The following is a 23,409-nucleotide window of genomic DNA, read 5'->3' on the forward strand; positions in this document are numbered from 1 at the left end:
ATAAAGGTGTTGCAGTCTCCAACGCTTGCCCACATCGCTGCGCCGCTGCTGGATTGACTGATTGTTCACTTCCCATGCTGCTGACCAGATTTGCTCGCCCACTCTTAGCTGGTGCTATCGCCGGCCCTCCCAACCCCAATCGATGTTGTCATTGGCCACCAGCACGAGGCATGAGATCGACCACTTGCCTTCCACACTGTCGGCCAGATTTGTCGCCCACGTCCAGTCATTGTTATTAACCAATCTCGAACCTCGTTCGACACCATCATCGACCACCAACACAAGGAATACGAGCGACCAATCGACCGCTCACCTCCCACGCTGCCAGCTTAGATATATTTCCCATGCCCAACCACTATTATTGACCAACCCCCAACGCTGTTGTTTTTCACGCCATTGACAACTACCAACAGAGAACTAGAGAACAACAGCAATAATGAAGACTGGGAAGAAACAAGAAGAAGATGAAGCTACACGCACCTCAATCGTGTGTATAACTCACGCATTCACTAAGGTGTTAATTGATGAATCAAAATTGAAAATTGAGGGGCCAATAGTCTTTTAAGGGGTTAAATAGTTAAATCGTGAGAGTTGGGGGGTGAGGATCCTTTTAGCCAATTTTTTTATATATTAAAAAAATTGAATGAGTAAAAATAACAATTATGCCTATTGAAACATAGATTTGATGAAGATGTAGCATAAACATGGACAGTACTAGATTTTTGTACTGTCTTTCTGCTCGTCTTTTTGCTTCTTTTGGGTCCGTCCTTCCTCCAATCATGGAAGTTGTTCCACTCGAGGAAACACCATCACTCGAGAACACTTCATTTGGTCAGTTCAATGGATGTTCTCCACAAGCAACATCATCAATATTTTTCAATATATTATTGGATGGAAATCTTCACTAGAAAGATGTGTGAGTGGAGTTATTTTTAAGATAATAATTATGTTCTATTATTCGCGTCTGGTGTACAGGGGGTTGGGGCGGGGCGGGGGCGGGGCGGGGCGGGCACTCATATTTTAATAGTTTTAAGTGAAATTTTATACGAGAGTTTTTATATTTAAAAATAAAATTATATATAATGAATATGAATAAAAAAATTATTATATGAAAATATTTAAAATTATTACAATAATAATTTAAAATTCATAATATTTCACTTTAAATTTATTTTTTAATATTTTTAGATAAAAATTAATAATTAAACTATTACAATCTATTCATTCGGACATATATTTTTTAATAGACACAATCGTCAATCCATTCAACCTTTCTTATAACATTATTGATCGAATGTAAGATTTTATCAACTTCAACTTTGAGATATATATAAATATCTAGTGCACTGATATATATAAATTAATTTAAATATAAAAATTAATATAATATTAAATTCAAATGTAATTGAGTGAGGAACAATACAGCCTCATTAGATTTGATATTTGAATTGGGATCTGCAAAATAAATTAATAGAAGAACACAAGAGAAGAGTTCAAAAAATATGTAAATATTCAGGGCACTAATATATATATAAAATCTGATTGCTTTATATTTTGCTATTCTGTTTTCTATTTTGCTCATCCTTCTGCAAAGCAAATCAGCCGCCGATGCTTGCTGCCTATTACTGTGTGTTACTAACAAAAGAAGAAAAATAAGAGAGCTGAGAGGGACGCACGGAGACAGACAAAACAAGAAGAAGACAGAGCACTAGGCACCTTCCTTGGTCACCTGTTTTTTCTTTTCATTATAAATATTATTATAATATATATATATATATATATACATGTAAGCAAATTGGCAACACACTACCCTTTCAATTTCAGGTTCTTCTTCTTCTTCTTCTTGGCAGGCCAGTGCCTCATGCATTAATTGCCATTTCTCCCAAAAGCAATTTCCTTATTCCTGCCATTGATTTTGACTTTTTTATTGGTTGAATCTAGGCCCAAATCATTGGATTTGAAGGGGGTCTAAACGAATGCCTAGATAAATTATACCCAGAGTCGGCCCTAGGTGGGGGAGGGGATGCAACCTATGTTAGGGCTCGCATCCCCTTTGATTTTGTTTATGTGGGAGAAATTGTCTAATACAAATAACATAATAATTTTGATTTTTAAGAACATGAGATCTGTTTTTAGTTTTTGAAAGATGATATTTTCACTAAAATAGTCTTAGTATACAAAACATCAACAATATACTGCCATTTATAACAATGATAGTTATAAAGAGCCACATTTAGTTTGGTTGGTGATAGATCAAATTAATAATCGGACATACGAGATGAATTAGATAATTACTATCATAATTGTCAAATTCATATTGTATCAACCAAATATTATAAGTCTGATTAGAAAACCAGTTGGTACTAGCTGGTATTGAGGTACCATACCAACTGATCTTATTTTTGAAAGTTAATTTTAAGACTAAAAAAAAAGAATAGAAAAATATAAAAATCTCAATATTGTTTACGTGCACATTTCTTTTTCAAATAGGAGGAATTGTTATGTTTGTGTCATGCATTTTTTGAAAATTTGGGTATTGTTTACCTGTTCATGTTGATTATATAACGCGTTATTAATTTGTTATTTTAACTCATTGTGTTAAATTGGTTATTTAAGTATATTTGTTTATTTGGAGTATATATTTATTTTACAAGAGGTTACATATGTTGTTTGTGTTTTCTAAATTTTAAGCTAAATTATGACATTTTTATTATATTATTATAATTTATATCATCAATTTATTATAAATTCAAAATAATACTCGATATTATTCAATGCTGGTATCATATCGAACCCTATCAATGACAATTCTATACCTTATTCGATAAGATATTTAGAACTATACCAAAAATTAAGCAATTTAAGAGTTTAGAGAGTTAAACATGCACCAAAATGTAAGTAAGTAAACGAATTAACTTTAAACCTAATTTTGAAGTTTAAACTTAATTCGTTAGAACTCATAAACAAATTTTAATTAGTAGCTCATGAACAAATTCAATTAGAAGCTCACAAATAGACTCATTAGATTAGTTTATAAATATATTATTTAATATAAAATTATCAAAATTTAAACTATTGTAATAATAATACTATTATTTATGTAATAAATTTTAACTATTGTAATATATTATTTATCAGCAGCAAGCTCAATCTTCAATTGTTCCTTTTGATATAATCGTATAGCAATAGCACTAATACCTAAAAGGAGGTGTATTGGATTATTTAAAAAATTTATTAAACTTAAAAAACTATTCGATGAAATATGAAATTTTAATGCAAGTGAAGATTATTAAAATGCTTGAAACAATGAATGAATTAAAGAGCACAAGCAAAGAAGCGACACAATGATGTATAGTGATTTGACTTAGACAATCCCAATCCACTACCTTAACTCCTTATTAATGATTTTCAAATAAACTACTATAAACCTAGATAGACTATTTAGCATCAAGTTAGGAATATATAACCTCTTGCTTAACTAAGCAAACCTTCTAGCAAGCTAAGTAAAAGAAAATAACATTCTACTTAAATACAAGTATGTCATTTAACTATATGAGGTAGGAATACAAAGAGTGATACAAGAAATAAATATTTAAGAGTATGCATTCTTATTTACAGTATAATTAAGATCAAATGCAAGGCTAAAAGTATAATCTTACGCAATAAACACAAAGCCTTGAAATAAAGAGATTTAAAACATCAATGGAGCACAACAATGGGTAAGCACTTCGGAAGCTTGTAGATTGATCTATTGAGGTGCTTGAATCATCCATCTACCTTCAATTTATATAGCACGATGTGATATTGAGAGAATATAATCTTTCATAGTGGAATGAGCACGTTTGGACGAACTAGTTGTTGGAGATTTTGAAACAGAAAGAATCAACATTTTCTAATAAATAGTCGATAGCTTTGATTGAAAAATCAAACAATTGTCGACAATTTTTAAGAGCTGTCGACATCTTTGATGCAAGGGCTGTCAATATTTAAAAAGTCGAGAGTTGAATTTTAACATGCCATTAGCTTATGAAAGCATGTCGACAGCTTGCTCCCAAAACCAGAAAACAGTCAACGTCTTATTTAAACCTGTCGACATTTTGAAACAAAATTTAGAAACTATCTACATGTTCTTTTGAAATTGTTGACATCTTGGTTTAAAAAGACTCCATCTTTTCCACTTCTTGAGATCCAATGTTGAAATTCATTTTTCGAAAACAAATTTATCAAAAACAAGTCATTGTTTCAAATCCTTAAAAAGGCATCAATTGACTTAGATGGTATAGAGCTTATTATGATTTTTATAGAGATTTAAATTGATTTTTATTTGAATACCAAAGTAGTAGGAACTTATATCACTTATGCCATATGATCCAATTTAGTTTGTTTATCATCAAAACCAAAACAAAGAACACAATATCACTGTTCTCCCTCTCGCTTGCATCTTCGTCTCCACTTTTTCTCTAACTAGCAGTTATTGTCGATCACCTCGCCTCTCTTCTTTTTCTTCAACAGTCATTTATTATCTCCGATCACCTGAGTACCATTAGAGAGGTCAATGATTGGAGTTTTTTTTTTATTTATTTAAAGTAAGTACTTATTTTTTTTAAATAAATTAATTATCAGATCTAATGATATCCAATATTAGATATTTTGATTTTTGGTACGTGAATTACAAGATTAAGGTTATTCCAAGTACGGATATAGTGTAATGCAGCACGTATATAGCCACATAACCCAGTATCCTCTATTAGAAAAGCCCAGTATATAGTCACATAGCCCTCTGAAAGCCCAAATACAGATTTGCGTCACTCTAGGGCAGAGTTTGGATGGGTTTCGTGGGAATGGCGAGCGGGCCATGAAGCGACCCAATCCTTCACTTGAATAGAAACGGACTTTGGGGTCTTCATTGTTAACCCGTGAAACAGCTCTTCTCCAATAGCGCAAAACTTTCCCCGCTTCTCCGGCAGCTCAAAACCTCCTCCCCACATATCATCGCCGGCGACTCTCTCTCCCGTAACTACAGCTCTTGGTCGGCCGCCTCTTCAGCACACTTACAGTCAGCAAGGTATTGAAAACGTTTTGCGATTTCGAGTCTAGGTATGTTCGAGACCTAGAATACCATTGTGAATTCTGCAGTTTTTGGAGGCCGTCGCGTTCGCTTTGAACGCGCTGCGGCCTCTCTGTTCTTACTTGAGAACTGCAAGTCTGCAAGCAACAGTTAATGGATGGTAACTACACGCTAAAATTAGTAGAACTAGAAGCAAGGAACCAGCTAGCTAGCTTGCGGCAATGTGTGTATATATATGTATGTATATTGTTCCAAAGATGTTTCCTGTCAATCAGTATGCATTTAAGTACTGAATAACAGAGTTCTCTGTTTTTTCTTTAGAAAAATTTGTTATTAAACATGCTTTTGATTTTGTTATTTTATGTGAACAAAAATTCTAGAAATTAGGGCTTGTTTTCTTTAACTGAACAGCCCTTGGAGTCTCAAGTTTGACTGCAGAGATTGGCAACCTTGTGGGCTGATCTGATCTATGATCAATGGCAGAGTCAAGATATGTCTACAAAAGTTCTCTTTTGTTTGGACTCGGACTAGATGAACTCTATGATCTCGTTGCGTGCCTTGATTTGCAATTTTTCGAGGACATTGATAGAATTTTTTGTTATGAAATTAATAAAAAGTCCTGCACATAAAATCACAATACTAGGACAAAAACATGAAAGAAAACAAACGAAGGTAGAAAGAAAATTGAAGGAATTCATACTTGATGTTTAATCCATGATTGTAAATTTGTCTTTTTCTTCAGCGACTGAGCTTTTTCCCTTCATTCACGGTGAGAGTTTTCTCCCTTCTTGTTCCCTAAAGATGACTCTAAAGTGAATTAGAGGAAGATTATCTTCATTTGCACCAAACCGCAATGGAAACTAGTAAATATCAAACTAATAAACTAGATGTGCATTGGTATACACTTGGTCAATGTCAAATAAATGAACTAACATTTTTCCTATTTTTGGCAGTATATTCCCATAGTGACGTGAGGAAGAAGCATGGGTAAGAATTTAATGTGGTTGTCTGAATCATCCATTTGAACCTTGCATTGTTATTTGTTTTACGTGAAGGCAATCTTATTCTAATTCATTTTTGAATCAGGTTTAGGCAACAAGCAGGAAGAGAAATCTCGCCGAGAACGAAGGAAAGAAGCTCGGCTGCTGAAGAAGAAGACAAAATCTGATTCATGGATTGAACATCAAGTATGAATTCCTTAAATTTTGTTTCTCGTCAGCCCTATTTTAGATTTCCTAGAAAAGGTATTGTGGTTTTATGTGCATGACTATTTTTATTAATTTTTTAACATGAAATTCTGTTTAATGTCTATAGAAATATTGCAAATCAAGGAAACTTTCATGGCATTCAAATTCAGAACACGCAAAGAGATCACAGAATTCATCCGGTCAGAGTATAAAAGGAAGAGTACTTTTGCAGGCTTATCCTGACCCTGCAAGCGGTCATAGCTCAGAGCTGCCTGCTACTCTGAGAAACTCTGAAGTCAAATTTGAGGCTCCAAATTCTACCGTGGCAAGTGTCTTGGAAAGAAAAAAGGGCTTGAAGAAAGAGTCAGAAACTGTTTTTGAAGAGTTCCCTCAAATGCAAATGCAACAAGATGCCATTTTTTCTGCAGGGGATTTTGCATTGGAAAGAAAACTTGCAAAGAAACTCAAAGTGAAGGATGGGAAATTAGGAGGAATAGGTGATGGTATCAATGAGTTACTTGAAGGAATTCCACATGCAGTTGAGGGTGGAACAAATCCAGTACATGAGGAAATTCTGAAGAGGAGATCTGACAACAATTGTTTAAATAAGAAACGAACGAAGAGCATGGCATTAAGGAATGAACTGGAAGGCAATGATGAGCTTGCAGGGGAGACAGTAGTTGGATTGTCTAAGACGGTTGAAAATTGTTATAAGCCACATGAAAGCCCCGAGCAGACTACTGTGCTAAAGAAATCTCAGGCTAAATTGCATTCTTCTAAAAATTCTGATTCTGCTGCGGCAGATATGGCGATAACAAAGAAAACAAAATTCGAAGAGTTTCTAGAAATGGAAATGCTGGAAGGTGTTGTTTCTGCTGAGTCAGATTTGTATCTGGAAAGAAAACTTACAAAGAAGCTCAAGGTGAAAGAGGGAAAATTACGAGATGAAGATGATGGCATCAATTTGTTAATTGAAGGAATTCCATCAGTTCTCGATTCCTTTCAGGCTGATGAAGACCCATGTGATGTGGCTTCAAGGAAGAGTTCCAAAAACAGCTATAAAAAGATGAAAACTTCAGAGCAAGAGCTGGAAGCTGTGGTGGAAGTTGGCACCCCAGCTGTAGAATCTGAGCCTGTGGAAACTTTTCATGCCAAAATGAAACTGGAAAATGTTCCTGCCAAGGCTCCTAAGTTGGATGCAAATGTAAAATATCTAGCTCCACACTTGAGATCTCATGTGGGGAATGAAACAGAAGATATATCTCAGATTCGTAGAAGGGTGCGAGGTATATATACATAGATATATGTATATATATATATATTAGTTTTCTTTTGGTTTTCATATGTGGTTGTCAGACAGTGTTGTGTTTAAGTTGGCATATTTCATCATGATATCTGGGTTTGCTATATAGGTCCTTAATAAAAATTCACTTCGTCCAGGACTTCTGAATAGGCTGTCTGAATCAAATCTGGAATCAATTACTGGTGAACTTTCCATTATCTTTCGGGTAAGCCTAATCTCTCTTGCAACTCATTGTCTATTATTTCCCATTTTAAATGTTATTGTCTTCATCTGTCCTCTCTTGAGCTACATGTTTTTTGCATGTGTGTGTAAGTGTTCATAAAAATGTGTAACTTTGGTGCTGAACCCCTGATATAACTAAATATCATTTGTAACATACAAAATCAAATATTAGAAAAGAAAATTTTAAGCAAAATATTGAATTTAGTATTCTGAAGTCACTGGGTATGTATTCTGGACCTTTATTTCTATAGCAACCTTATTTTTGAACATTGATATCCTTCATCTTTTCTAGTTTTGAGAAATGATTTTATTTTTTCTTTTTGAAGAGAGAGATAATTAAGATTGTCTTATGACCTCTGGGACCTGCTAGATGAAGCTGGTCGTTGACGGTTTAGTTTAGTGGGCTTGCATTTGCAAAAGTCAAATTGTTTCACTGTAAAATGCAAGCTGTTAATGTTATCTTGATTTTTGTGTAACACTGTGTTCTCCACAATCAATATCCATCTGTTGAACCAGTACTGCATTGCAGTTGAAACCCTCTAATTTTCCACATTTGCAGTCTGTTGCTCGAGGCATTGGTTCTCAGATTATCATCGAAGAGGTTTTGGCATCATGTTCTGGAGGTCCTCGTGGCAATGAACAGTTAAGTGTTTATTTTATTTCTAATTCTTTTTGCTAATATTTTGTTTTATTTCTTCAACCTAAAGATTTTACTCTTTTTTTCATTCTTGGTAACGTTAAAAATTAAGATACAAGAACTGGTTTGATGATAATTGAGGTCACTGTGTACTTATTCTTCTAAGATTCAATCATTCATGGGCATAAGTATTCTTTTGGTGGTAAAAATCTGGATTAAAAGGGCAATAGAAAGTAACCTGCCACAAGCCAGACTTTCAAAGGAAGTCTCTCTCTTTTTTTTTTTCTTCTCAACTTTTTCCAAAGAAATTAGGTTTTTGGACTCATGACAGGACCAGTGAATAAGTCCTTCAAACTAGTCTTGACGTTGTAAGAGTGCGGTGTGTAACTAAGTACAAAACTTATCTTTGACCACATACCTACCTCCTATGAGTTTTCTTCTCAAATTTTTTCTTCTTCATAATTTTTGTTTGTCTTTAATTGCTTATCTTGTCTTTTCATCACATTGTCCTTTTCAAGTTCTTTTAGTCTTATCTAACTTTTCCTTATAAACATATGTTTATAGTCAAATTCAAAAACAAGTTATTTCAACTTTTCTCATTTGCATGTAGCAATTTATTGTGGGAGAATGTTTTAGTGAGAACAAAGTAGTCATTTGTTTACCTAAGCCTAGTCCTTATGGATTTGCAAGTACAAAAGTTAATTTCTTTCTTATCCTCCACGTTTTGTATTTTTCTTCAAACATTTCATGTCATTGGGAGCCAGAGGTTGAAAGGTGCACTCTGATGCAGAATGACAACATGACCTTTGCTTAACTTGCCTACATTGACCTGGCCTTCATTGTTGCCACAACTTGGGAGAATGGACATCTTTGGCACACCAAATATCTTTGGGTAGCAAGGGATCGCAATTTTGGATGTGACTGCTGTGGCTCAGTGAGTGTATGGTCAAATTGACAACTCACCGTTTGTACCTGACCAACTTCCAATGAAAGAAAACATTTCAGTTGACTCCTCTTGCATTTCCTCTGACCTTGGTACATCCACCCTAGACACCTACTTGGCAATCAAGTACCTTTTCCCGACCATCCCTGCCAACATTGTGCCCAATTGGGACATTTCCCTGAGGAGTGCCCCTATTATTGAACAAAAAGTATAGATAGGGTAAAGCAAGAGAAGTAGGGAAGAAAAGAGAAGGCCTCTAAGGACCATATATATGTGTGTGTGTGTGTAAATATGTATGTTATATATATGTATAATATATATAAGTACCTAATCCTTGTAAAATATAAGTAATAACAACAACATATCCAGCTTTTATCCCACTATGTGAGGTCGGCTACATGAATTCTAGACTTCCATGTATTTCTGTCTTTTGTCGTATTTTCATTTAGATCCATACACTTCATATCAAACTTTAATGTCTCTCTCAAAGTCTTCTTGAGTCTGTCTTTATCTATTTTTTTGACTAATTGTTCCATTTTATCAACTCTCCTCATATGAGCCTCTCTTGGTCTCCTTCTCACATGACCAAACCATCTTAGTCTAGTCTCTCTTATCTTTTCCATGATTGGCATTGCTCCTACCTTATTACGAATAACCTCATTTCTAATTTTATCTTTTCTTGTAAAATACAAGTATGAGTGTATAAATAAAATATGTAATATAATGTTTTAGAGAGAAGAAATTAGCCACATGTTTACTTAAGCCTAGTCCCTATGGAGTTCCAAGTACATAAGTTATTTTCTCTCTTATCCTTAATTTTTTTTGTCTTTTTCTTTGAACATTTTATGTCATTGTTTCCAAATATGTGGGAGTATAATTATTATTTGTTATTGTTGTGGAGAAAAAGAAGATAACAAGAAACATAGAGAGATAAAGTGAGAATTTTCTCACTGACTTTGTGTCGGTTTCTTTCTTTTTCTTTTTTGGTGGCATTGCTTATCTACTAGTAGCTTGAGCAAGAAGTTCTATCTACTTAGCCTCTGTGATTTACATTGAGGAGCATAAAGTAACCCTTGAAGACACTCCAATAATTTGAGAATATGGGGATGTTTTTCTAGAGGAATTGCCTGGTTTACCTCATGATCGAGAAATTTTCTCTATAGAACTTGTATTGGGTACGACACCTATTTCAATTCCCTATATAAGATGGCACCAACAAAATTAAGATTTAAGGCAACTAAAAACTTAGATAGAAGAACTCGCCGAGTAAAGATATATTCATCTAGCATGTCGCCTACATTTTGTTAAAAAGAAAGATGGAAGCTTCAGGATGTGTATAAACTATCCACAATTGAATAAGGTCACATAAAGAACAAATATCCACTTCCACGAATCAAAGAACTATTTGACCAAACTTCAAGGAGCAGGGGTTTTCTCAAAAATCGATTCAAGGTCAAGATATTATCAAATAAAAATTAAGAGTGTAGATAATCTAAAAATATCCTTCTGATCAAGATATGGACATTATGAGTTTCTTGTTATGCTTTTTGGATTGACAAATGCTCCAACAGCCTTTATGGATTTAATGAATCAAGTATTCCGAGCATACCTAGACACATTTGTATTGTTTTTATTAATAATATCCTCATCTTCTCAAAAGGGCCACAAGAGCATGAAGAATACTTACGGTATGTCCTATATACCTTAAGAGATCATTTATCCTTAAGAGATCATAAATATACACAAAATTTTCAAAATGTGAATTCTGGTTGGAAGGAATAGATTTTATGGACATGTGCTTTCAACAGACGGAATATCGATGGATCCAGAAAATGTAGAGGCTGTGACTAAATGGGGGCAACCAGAGACCGTTGTAGATATTTGAAGCTTTTACTTTTAGGTTTGGCTATATATCACTGAAGGTTTGTGGAAGGATTCTCCAAAATAGCCTCTGTATTGACCTGGTTGACTCAAAAAAATGTTTGGTTTGAGTGGACAGACAAATGTGAGTGGAGCTTCCAAAAGTTAAACCAAAAACTGACATCCACTCCAATACTAACTATTCCAACATGAACATGAGGATTTGCTGTCTACTGTGATGCATCCCGGGTAGGACTAGGGTGTGTTCTAATGCAGCATGGTAAGGTAATAGCTTATTTCTGTTGTTACAGAGCAACAAGAAAAAAAAAAAAAGTAGTCGTCATTTTTAGTGCTTTTTTGTCCAACAAGCTTGCTCTTTCTTTCTCTTTCTTCTTTTGTTAAGCCAAAAAAGAAAGCTTCTGAATGCCTCTTGGTAAGCAAAAATGCTACTTAAAAACATCCAACAGGGCCAAATTTGTTTTGTAGCATTTAGCTTTTCAAAGCCTTAATTCCAAAATTTCCAAATAGTTGGAGAGGCTTCGGAAATGGTTAACTTTATAAATTAAGGCACACTTAGTGGGCTGTAGTTATTTGAAGTTTGAAGTAAATCAATTATATTATATTCTTTTGAAGTCTCCACATATCCAAGGTTGTGATGTTTTCATTATTAACTGTGGTGGTGGAACTTCCATAACCCTTAGTCTTTTGGTTATCCATCTTAGATTCATGAACCCATGTTGATATCTTTTATCTGTGATCTGTTGGATCATCCATCATAGAAATTCATTGGGACCCTATATTAGAGTAACGATGCAAGTCAACTTTATTTAAAAAAAAAAAAGGGTGTTCTTAGGGTTCTGCTGCTGTATAGTATCTGGATCATATTGTTAAATTTTATATGTTATACTTTGCATTTTTTAACTTCTACAGTATCGTATTCGTGGGTTTTTAGGTGTTCATAATCAATAGTACTGGAAAACCATATTCTTGAGTAGACATACTCTTTGTTTGATACTTGCAAGAGTTTTACAAGCGCACCTCTTTCTAAATTTTCTTGTTCCTCATTGCACGGGGAATAGTATCTCCTTTGCCTGTTCAATGCGGCTTTCCTTAAACTACTTGAATGCATGCTATCTGGATTCCTGTAATACCTCAGGTTGAGCTTATTTGATTCTGTGGTTACTAAAGATAGCAGCATGGCTAGATCTGCTATAGTTCCATGCCACTTGTGTTATCTTATATTATGTTGTGCCATTTGAGTTTAGGCTGGCATCTTGACTTTTGTTTTATTTTTCATCTCTGCATGGCTTTATCTTAAATTGATATATTTATATTTTTTTCTGGTTTCCCATGTCTAGATATGCTGCTGTTTTTGCAGCTTTTGTTGCAGGCATGGCTTGTTTGGTTGGGATTGACTTCAGTGCAAAGCTCTTAGCATCCCTTGCAAAATGTTTTCAGGTGCTTCATTTTTATTTTGTCTAGAAATTTTTTAAGTTTATTGGCAATCTGAGCCATTTCCACATGTAACGCAATTGATTGGATGCATTATATGTATCAGATTTATCACCTTGCATTGTTGAAACTTTCAGAAAATTACTGAGATGCCTTCTATGTATTTGTTCAGGATGAGTACCTTGAAGAAGATAATCTTTCTCTGCGGAACTTGACACTTCTACTGTCTTATTTATACATTTTTGGAGTTTGCTCAAGGTGAGTAACTTGTGTCATTTGGACCTCTTGACTTTTCAAGAAGTGAAAGTAAAAGAGCAACCTCATAAAAGTATTCAAAGAACATTTTCATGGATTTCCTTTCAAAATGGGGTGCATTGTGAAAACTAGCTCAGCTGCATCTTGGGGCATAGTTTTTTTTAGCATTGCACTGCCCAAGTGCAGTGAAAAATGAGCTAGGGCCTCCATATTAGTTTTTGAATGTAGGATTTGCAAAAGTTTTCACATTTTCGCTGATGAATGCGAGTAAAATGTTAGTCTAGGGCTAGAAGCTTAGGATTGGGTCATGTAATATTATAAGTTTAATGGGGAAATCTATGGAGGTGGTGGATGTGATTATTTGTGGAAGAATCAATATTCGATCATGGAATATTAGAGATTTGATGGGAAACTCTATGAAGAGGGTGGATATGAACATTAGGAGAAGGATCAATATTATTTGCTTTTAAGAGATGAGATGGGTTGGTGAAAAGACTAACATGCTTGCTGAGTCAAGATACAGAAATCTTAGTATTAGGTAAGGACCATAGTAGGAATAGAATGGATGTAAAGATGGTGGATGTAAAGACTTCAGGATGTGATGGTGGATGTAAAGATGTTGGGGGATAGGATTATCACAATTAAAGTTGTTTTAAGGGAAGAGACTATGAATGATATTGGTGCATATGCACCACAAGTTCAATTAAAAGAAGAAACAAGGCAAAATTTTGGGATATGAAAGCTTGTTGCAAATAATAGCCAGAGGAAAGAAGATCATTATAGGAGGTGATTTGAAAGATTATGGAGGAAGGAAGATAAAAAAAAGATCTGGTGCTAGGATATAGAAATATTTATGGAGGTTTTGGATTTATATAAACAAAACAGCAACAACAACAATAATCAAAATCCACTAGGTGTGATCGACCACAAGAATTTTAGATCTCTAACCATCTCTATACTCTGCAAGGATATTATATCCTGTCATGTTTAAAGGTTTTTCACCAATTTTGATTTTGTCACAGTATATGATCTCTTCGTAAGCTAATGCTATTTCTGACAAGCTGGATAAACATTGGATTGCATATAATATGGCTAATTGACTACCTGATTAGACTTCTTATGTGGCAAATCAAGTGCTTGCATTATAAATGCTGTAAAGTTTGTTGCAAAAGTGCTTAACCATTCAACATAGGCTTATGGTTCTCAACTTTTATATCAAAAGATATTGGAGAAAGGATGATAAGGAGAGACCATGAATCAAATGACGGGATTTAAAAGACAAAAATAAATTATTTCAGAAAATAGTCTGATAAAAAATTGGATTGTGGAAGGTGACTAATTCATTGTGAAATAAAATGGGCACGACAAAAGGGTGCTCAAGGAGAATCTAGTGGGAAAGAGAGTTATGTACAAGCTAACTAAAGTAAAAGAGAGAAAAACAAGAGATTTGAGACAGTAGTCTAAGAACATGTATCTTGATGTATATATGATTGATGCTTTGGTAAATGAGACAAAAAGAAGGCGTGAGCATTAAACTTTAGTTATTGAAGGACACCTTAGAATTTAAAGACCACAAGTAAAGCAAATTGAAATTTGAATATATTGAATGAAAATTTAGTAAAATAAAAGTGCAAATATTGTTATGGTGAAAACTGAAGATTAAGTCATTCTAAAGGAAATTAAAATTCCATATCAATTATTCAAAGGGACTTGAAGTTTATTGGGGATGTCAAACAATCAAGACATGATAATTAAAGTAGAGTAGTGTTTTTAGTGTTTCATGCAAACAGAATGTTGGGCAATTAAGTTCAAACATGTACTAAATATAAGCTTAACTCAAATGGTGATATTACTATATGTATGGGACTATATAGGATAACATAGAATTAGAAATGATATTGTTTGTAATAAGGTTAGAGCAGCACTACCCATTAAAAATGAAATGGGCTAGACAATATGATTTGGACACATGAGAAGAAGTCTAATAAGCCCCTTATTAGGAGAGTAGATGGAATGAAGATGTTTGTAGCAAAAGAGGTAGAGCAACATCAAAGAAAAATTTGATGAAAAACTTTAATGTATTGCATGGCATGGAATATAATGGTGCTATAAATGATACAGTCATAGATAAAGATAATTGACAAGTTAGAATATTTATAGCCAAGCCACCCAGTGGGATAAAACATGTGTGTATAAGCTTGAACTCAGAAGAACTTGAATTATTCTTTTACTAGGAACAGTGTTTTGAAAAGCACTAAGCACACTTAAGCACTGAAGGCCTACGAAGCTTAAGCACAAAGTGCAAAGCAAAACACACGTTTAAACAAAGTGAAGCACATATAAATAAAATAAAAGAGTATAAACTTTTATGAGCATAAAAAATATAAACTATTAAAAAAGGCAATTATTAAAAAAAAAAAAATAAGAATGAGGGCTGAAAATTTAACAAAGGATGAAATACCATTTTTCATTTATTATGCTAGTTGACAAGTTCATGCTGTTAAAATCGAAACATAGTTTGTACCCAATAACTCACTCAAATACTCACCGAATCAATCACAATGCATACACAAAACAAAAAGTAAAAGAAAGACATAATTTTGAAATAGAAAAGAAGATCAAACCACAAGTCTTGCATGCCCATTTTACCCTGGTTCATGCCATAGAAATGGCACTACATCCAGCAACTCCACCAAGAGAACAATTCACTAAGAATGAAAGAAATTAGTACAATGAATTTCTTGCCCTCTCTTACAATTTGAGTACAATTCTCTCAAAAGACTCCAAAAACTATCCTTCTCACAGTTCTCTCTCTTTTTCACTGCACTCGAACAAGAGAATGAAATGATTTATGATTGATAATCACAACTGATCCCTTGCCCTCATATTTATAAACTAAAAGGGCGGACCAACCTAGGGACATAACGGACTCTTATGAAGTCTAAACTACCCCTAATATTTTCAGTTAATTACACATATATCCTGCGCACTAACTGCCATTCAATCATCATCATAAACTCCTCTGATTTCTTCTAAGCTTCCAGCATACTAAACTCGGGCAAAACATCAACACATGCAACATAGCAAAAACATGTAGTGGACATAAAAAATGATACAATCTGGTCAGTTGTTGGCCCTAATGGAATTGGAAGGCAAACTAGTCTGAACTCTCAGGTGAAAGGATCTGAATATGTTAAAAGGCTTCTTTTTTTCTTTTTTTTAATTATGGGGAGTCTTATTTTATTTTTTGTAAAGTTTGGAAAAAAAACCCATTCTATTTCATTAACATGATTTATACAGAGGATCAAATAGAAGAATAAGGAAAAAAAAATCATCCCCAAGTTACAACAATCCCCAATTAATCAATTCCTAGGTTACAACAACCCCAATCAGTCAATTTCTAGTTTACAATCTATCAACAATCCCGGATTTACAGCAATTAGGAATAAATTAGTAACCCCTAATTTACACCTAGTTACGTGTTTCCTTCAAAATTTTTTACTTGGTAAATACAGCTGAGTTTTTTTTTTTTTTAAAAAACAAATGTATATATGATTTTATTTAGATCTTTCTAAGATTAGCTTTTCTTGGGTATGAATTCCTTACAAGCAGCCACACTATTGCAAAACTGGTAATGAGTCCAACCATTCATATTGTTTGATAAAAGAAAACCCAAGTGTATTTTTGAGGCACATTTTTTTTTGCTTTGGGGCTCAAGTGAAAGTTCAACTTAAGCGCACTTTAATCACGCTTAGCTAAAGTCGCTGAGCTTCACACAAAAAAGCCCCAAGCATGCTGCACTTCTTGCTTTGCACTTGCAACGGGCTTTTTTAAACACGGGCTAGGAGTTTGTTTGGCACTACTCATGCTGCAATTAATAATCCTTCCATGCCTTTGGTCTTAAGCTAGTTTGTTTTTTCCAACAAAATGACTAGGGCATTTCTTTTACAAAAGATACTATAATATTGAAATTAGTAACTGCTATATGGTCACAAACTTGTGGTATTATTTGAATTTTGTGGTTACCTTGCTCCTTTCCCGCGTTTCCTTTCCTTTTTATGGATTAGTTGCTTTATTTGCCTTCTCTTGGGAATGATCTTTGAGATATCATCATGTTCTGTTACTATGTCATTTACTGAGAATTGCCACAATGTTGTATGACCCCATTTTAAAGGCAGTTCCAATTGTGATTTTTTAGTGAATTGATATATGGTTTCATGAGCAGCCTATAAGACTAGCTCCGTTGTATGCTATAGAATGTTGGGCAGTTTAAGTATCACCATGTGCAAAATATAAACTTAATTGAGATAAAGATGTTACAGTGTATAAGATTATGGATAGAGATGATTGACAAGTTAGAATCTACATAATAGACCTAACCTCGTGGGATTAAAACGTGCATGCTAATGCTTGATCTTAGAAGAACCTGAAGTATGCTTGTGGTATGATTTTGTTTAGCACCAGGCTTGCTGCAAAAGTTAGGAATCACTTTCATACCTTTGGTTACGTTCCAAAAAATGACTAGGGCACTTCTTGTTCAAATGACATGGTAATATTGAAATTAGGAACTGCTAGATGGTCAGAAACTTGTGATAATTATTTGAATTTTGTGGTTGATCTTGCTCCTCCTTTCCTCCCTCTCTTTTTTTTTTTTTTTCATATAAGTTGTTTCACTTGCCTCTTCCTGAAAATGATTACTGATATACTGTCAATTTCAGTTACTTTGATTTATGTAGATTCTCCACAATGTTCCCACCCTAAAAGCAGTTCCTATGATGATTTTTCAGTGAATTAATATATGACTTTATGATTATTCTGAGCAATCGGTTGATGGAGGTGGATGTTTCTACTATCTTAACCATTCTACACTGTAAGTCGCTTCTAAATATTTGATACTACTGGTTTCTCTCCATGTTCTTCTATTTTTAAGAAAACAGTAGACAACCCTTTCCCAAACTACCCTCCAAAAAAATCCTGTGTTTGCATGTATTGGGTGAATTGCAATTTGTTGCATGATAAATACTTGCCTTTCCATTCTGTTTATTACAAGCACCTCAATTTTACTCTTCTTGATATATGTAATCCTTGCTGTTTTCATTAATATTTCCTTCTTTTTCTTTTCAAATATACTAAATAAATTGGCCTTCTATATTAGATTAGTATTGCTATTGATTAATGTTAAAATATTCCATTACTCTAGTAAACCAGCATATTTTAATTGCTTTGATGGGCAGGCTGTGGAATGAATCTAAGAAGTGACAACCCTTCTGCCATGAAAAATTTTGTGCTGTGTGTACAAAATAGAGCAAATGCGTTGAAGGGCTCTTCTGAAAATGGTCAAAAAATAACAAGCAACAAAAGAGTATGCCTGCATATTAATACATGGGTTATTTTTTCTGTTCTTTGTGCTTTCTGTCTGCAACTTTAATTCTCTTTATTCCTCACAGATGGAGTTCATGCTTGAAACCATATTTGAGATCAAGAACAACAAAAAGAAGGCAAAAGAGGATACTCCACACCATACATGGATAAAAAAATGGCTGCAGAAAGTAAGTGACATTGGTTAATTTTTTAGAATCCATGCACACATCCTATCCTGTTGCACCTGTTCCAAGTGTTGAAGAGGTGTGACATATTAACTTCTATGTTAATTAGGAAATTAAATCTACAATCTCTAGTATCGCTATCATAGATCCTTGCGATGAAACAGTTGACTGGAGGAAATCAGTGCCATCAATTATCTTATTACAAACTTGATGCTGAGTCATTTTAAGTTGATTAGTTTTTTTTTTTTTCAATAAATGATTGCAAATTTAAAATTGATTGAAATATAATATTTTATGAAGTACTTGGGACCTATTTATAATCTTGAATGTAGATGAGTGTTCTGAACTATAATGGCTGTCCCATAACAAAGTAAACTTTATTTTTAGTATTTTCTAGTAAAAGCTGTTTGTTTACATTGGAAACTGAACTGGTTATGGATTGTGGACAATCTCATCTGTGGAGCAGGCTAAAGGGGCCATCTGGAAAGTTAGCATAGATATTGTAATGGCTTAGGACCACCAAGGGTTATTGGGAGAGAGTTAAGTTAGCTGCATCTTGAGCCCAATGGCCTCTACCTGAGGTCTTTTGATCTTTGTGGATCTGAATGATCTCCCTGTGTCTTGCTTCTACCCCTATAGCTTGATTGTTTAGCCCTCAGAATTGAGCTCACTCATGGGACAAACAACTCATCTTGGGTATGCAGAGTTAACTGGTAGTCTCTGCATGAGTTCCCTTTCTTTCACCTTGAAGATGCAGCTTTCTCAGTGTTTGCTAAATATCCAATCTTCTTTCTTTCCTGATCTCAACCTGCTCATTGATACTTAGGCTAAAGTTGTCACCCTTTGATTTACGGAATGCTTTCTGAGATTCTGAAGAACTGATTATCTGTATGACAGAGGAAGATCTAACCTCAGTAAGGATTCTGGCTAGATGGTTATACTAGGAAGGTAAGGGAGAGTGCTATCAGACTTCTAGAAAGTAGTTAAGCCAAAAAGCCTTATGAGAGGTGGTTGGACAATGGAATGAATTTGAAATGTAGAATTTATTTATAAATAAATTCTCATCTTTGGTACAATGTCGCAGCTTAAAATCTGACGACTTTATCTTTGGAATAAATCTGGAATTGAAGTTTCATTTGGAAAAGGAAAGGTTGCTGAGGGGTAATTTTGTCTATAAGATTGCTTTTTTGACTTTTGTGGAATTCATCTGGATATTCCACCTATTTTGATAGAATTTGATTTAGTTATGTTCAATTCCATAGAATTGAAGTCAGAGAATTCAAATGAGTGTTTTTTTCATACCAAACACACAAATTTGGAATCGGAAATGAATTTCACAAAATTTTGTGTAATTCGTTCATTGCAAACAGCCTGACAGCTCCATGGTTAATTCATTTCAACTGGCATTGAGACTGGCACCGTATCAGGGTTGCCCTCTGGTCTCAAGGATCTTTATGGATACTGTGAGCCAATGGTCATGTATGACCAAAGTGTGTATTTTGTCATTCCTCCGTTTTTATCCTAATCTTTTAATATTCTGTTTCTTGATTCTCTATCTGCAGTTAAGGGTAGAAGATATTCTAATTCGAGGGCTCAAATGGAGCAAGCTCCTTGATCCTGATAAGAAAGGTCAGTGGTGGTCGTCTGGGGATATGGATTCCACAATTGGCAAAATTGAAGAGGTCTCTAGTACAATTGACAAGGAGTCCCTTGAAGCCCACAAGTTAATGCAGCTTGCTGCTGCACAAAGGATGAATACAGAGGTTAGAAGAGCTATCTTTTGTGTAATAATGAGCGGGGAGGACTACATTGATGCTTTTGAAAAACTTCTGAGGTTGGATGTGCAAGGGAAGCAGGTAAGCATACTTTCTTTACATTCTTATTGTCAGATTGTGGTTTGTTTTACTTGTTTCCTTTTCCCATTCTATTACTTCTTTATTGTTGACAATATAGGATAGAGAGATCATGCGTGTACTTGTGGAGTGCTGTTTACAGGAGCAAGTATTTAACAAATACTATTCTGTTTTGGCTGCCCAGTTATGTCGCCATGACAAAGAACACAGAACCACTTTACAGGTATTTCTTTCCATATTTGGATTGTTTTCTTCCAAAAAGTTTTTTGACTTCTATGCTCTGAGAATGGGTGTTCTTTGTATTCTTAGTTCTAATGGTGGATAACTTGAGTAAGAGATGGTTTTATGCAAAAGTGCTAAATTAAGACTGACAGGAAAATACCAATCTTTGGCATTGTTCTTTGGGTAGGGAGATGAGGAGTATCGTCTTTTAGGTCTTCAGAGTGAAGTGGAACTAGGTGAATACGAGGTGGAGCATGGGGAGTGGCTCTACTATGAGTGTTTGTGGAGCCTTTGGAAGGAGCAGAATTGGCGGGCTTTCTTGGAGAAGTTGAGAGCTTTGTGCTGACACATGATGTAACACTTGGCAAAATTAATAACAAGAAGATTCAATTAAAAAAATACACTGACCTCCCCTCAGTCAAAAAATTGTTAGAAATTCATGTAATTTCATAAAACTTCAGAAATATGCTTTGTAATGCAAATCTAACATCAGGGGGCGACCTGATATAACTTTTGAAGTATTTGAAATGTGTTCTCTAGAATGACATCCAAAATGAAATATCCATACTGCTATAATATCAAAGGTGTGGTATTGGTATCAATTATTTATTTTATTTACTCTTTTAGTTACTTGGAAAGGTTACTATTTTTCCCTTCACTTTATCTTTTTTATTTTTGTTTGAGATATTTTTTGGGGGGTGAAGCAGTTTGCATATCCTGGTCGCTGGGAGATTCTTGAAGTCTAATATCCCTGTAAATATTATAAGTCTTTTTGGCTTACTTCGTTATACTTAGATGCCACATGTGATAAGTTTTATTTGTTATACTTAGAAATCATTCTCAACCTTTAGAGGATGAGAGTGCTATGTTCCATTTCAATCTCTCATTCCATACTTCAGGTGAAGTAGTTCTTACATAACATACATGCTTAGGTATTTAGATCGCCTAACTCTTTTCTGTTATTTTCTCCTGATGTTTATTTCACAGTTTTGCCTCTGGGACCACTTCAAGGATTTGGAGTCAATGCAGCTAATCAGATCAAGGAACCTATCCCACTTTGTTGCAGAAATGATTGCCTCTTTCACCCTCTCTCTTTCAGTCTTGAAAGTGGTTGATTTCAGTGACGCTACACAGCTGACTGGAAAAAGAATTATACATTTCAAGATGCTATTTGAGGCCATCTTTGAGCGCCCCGATGGCCTTGTTTGGAATATATTCACGCGGATAGCTGCTGACCCTCAGTATGAATCCCTTCGAAATGGTATTGAGTTCTTTATAAAAAATTACGTGGTAAGTGAAAATTCACATGCCCTAAAATTCAAGGTTGTCAAGAAGGCACTTGCTAATATTGAAGGGGTTCTCATGTGAGTTTGAGAGTTTTCCTGTGATTGGCATTTTTGGCAAATTTTGTAATTATCCAACTAAATATTAGAAATTAAAAATGAGGTATGATCCGAGGCGCAAGGGAGATATGACAGAAAATATGATAATAAATAGAAATGATTGACCATAAAATATTTTTGTAGTTGACTCACCTAATGTGGGAGGGTTTTGTGTGTTTTTGTATTCAATTGGATATCAAAAAATCTCTTTTGAAATATAATATGCTTGTGTCAATTGTTGGATGTAAGAGTTGGATGTCTTTGAAGCATTTGGCAGATAAAATTTTTTTTTGGGAAATAGTTTACTTAACGAGTTTTAGTTTCTGAAAATCTCTTCCTCTCATGTTCACTCTCACTTTGTCTATCGTTCTTGCTCTTAGAATATTTTTGTCACTTCCCACTCCAGCCCCAACAATCTGGTTACAGTATTCTTTTTACCCCTTTTAAGTCATGGTCTAAGTTAATAATACTACTATTAAAATAAATTTAATACTATGAATGGCTGTTCTGGTTTTCGATGTGTCATGGTAATTTTTTGGAAGATAATATTTGTCAAATAATCTGTTATGGTGGAACAAAATCTCTCTTTTTTTTTATTATAATTTTCTGTAATTGACTAATTTATTACGCGAGATTATGTTATCTTATGCCATTGTGTTGATTTGAAAAATACTATTGTACTCCTAAAAGTAAATTTTGCTTCTATAACATCACTAGTTGTATAAATTGAAAATTGCATAATATTTACATATTATTACTGTATAGTGATATATTCAAAATCTATTCAAATCCTAAAAACAATTTTTGTACTTCAATTGGTAGAAGATTTACAACTATAAAGTAATCATGTTAAGTCAACCGAAAGGTTGGGAGACAAGTTGAAGACGTCAAGAGAAAGGCAACACAGTGGTCGATGAAGGCAGCTGAGGGGAAGGGAAGGGAGAATAAATTTGTAATGAAAAATGCTACTTGTATTCTTTAGGCTATAAAAAAAGTAGATCAGATGACAAAAATACCTTCGCTCAATTTGTAAAATTACAAAAACTCGTGTTCTTCCTCTTTTTCCCCTAGTCTAGAGATGTCATGGTCGCTTCCTCTCTCCTTTCACCCCCTTCCCATGGTTGCTTACAACAATCGCCTGGCATCACCATCCTGTCATTGCCTTCACTTGGCCGCCTCACTCGTGACCGTTGTTGTATCCTCAACAGTGGTCAACGCACAAGAGGCGAGGTGATGACAGGATGGCAGTGATGGGGAGATTGCTGGAGGCGGCCATAGGAAGGGAGGAGAGAGGAACTGGCTGTTAGTGTAGGTGCTCTAGACCCAATCAGATTGAGTATGTTGTACACTAACAATTGTAATCATGTTTATTATTTGAATAAGGTGTTGTTCAAATTCACAAGAAGTCATTCTATTAGTTTTTTGTTATTATTGTAATAACCGAATGAAACTAGATAGAAGTCCATATGATATATACTG

At 34.4% G+C, this 23,409-nt stretch overlaps 1 protein-coding gene across 5 annotated transcripts; it reads left to right on the forward strand.

Moving 5' to 3' along the window:
• The first annotated feature begins 4,856 nt into the window (after nucleotides 1–4,856).
• Nucleotides 4,857–21,927, forward strand: LOC127797491 (uncharacterized). Of its 5 annotated transcripts, none has more exons than XM_052330441.1 (14): nucleotides 4,857–5,065; nucleotides 6,022–6,055; nucleotides 6,155–6,255; nucleotides 6,383–7,541; nucleotides 7,696–7,763; nucleotides 8,340–8,422; nucleotides 12,579–12,678; nucleotides 12,845–12,930; nucleotides 17,715–17,797; nucleotides 18,162–18,289; nucleotides 18,375–18,476; nucleotides 20,036–20,329; nucleotides 20,469–20,549; nucleotides 20,736–21,494. In XM_052330441.1, exons 2-14 carry the CDS (start codon nucleotides 6,052–6,054, stop codon nucleotides 20,892–20,894), a joined length of 2,448 nt encoding a protein of 815 aa, XP_052186401.1. In that variant the 5' UTR covers nucleotides 4,857–5,065; nucleotides 6,022–6,051; the 3' UTR covers nucleotides 20,895–21,494. The 5 variants fall into 5 exon arrangements, with proteins under 5 accessions (XP_052186401.1, XP_052186400.1, XP_052186398.1 ...); XM_052330440.1 differs by having other exon boundaries at nucleotides 4,863–5,065; nucleotides 20,427–20,549; nucleotides 20,736–21,491; XM_052330438.1 differs by lacking the exon at nucleotides 20,736–21,494 and adding an exon at nucleotides 21,536–21,927 and having other exon boundaries at nucleotides 4,868–5,065.
• Nucleotides 21,928–23,409: the final 1,482 nt, after the last annotated feature.

The sequence above is a fragment of the Diospyros lotus genome, chromosome 3, assembly GCF_014633365.1.
Source record: "Diospyros lotus cultivar Yz01 chromosome 3, ASM1463336v1, whole genome shotgun sequence".
NCBI lineage: Eukaryota > Viridiplantae > Streptophyta > Magnoliopsida > Ericales > Ebenaceae > Diospyros > Diospyros lotus.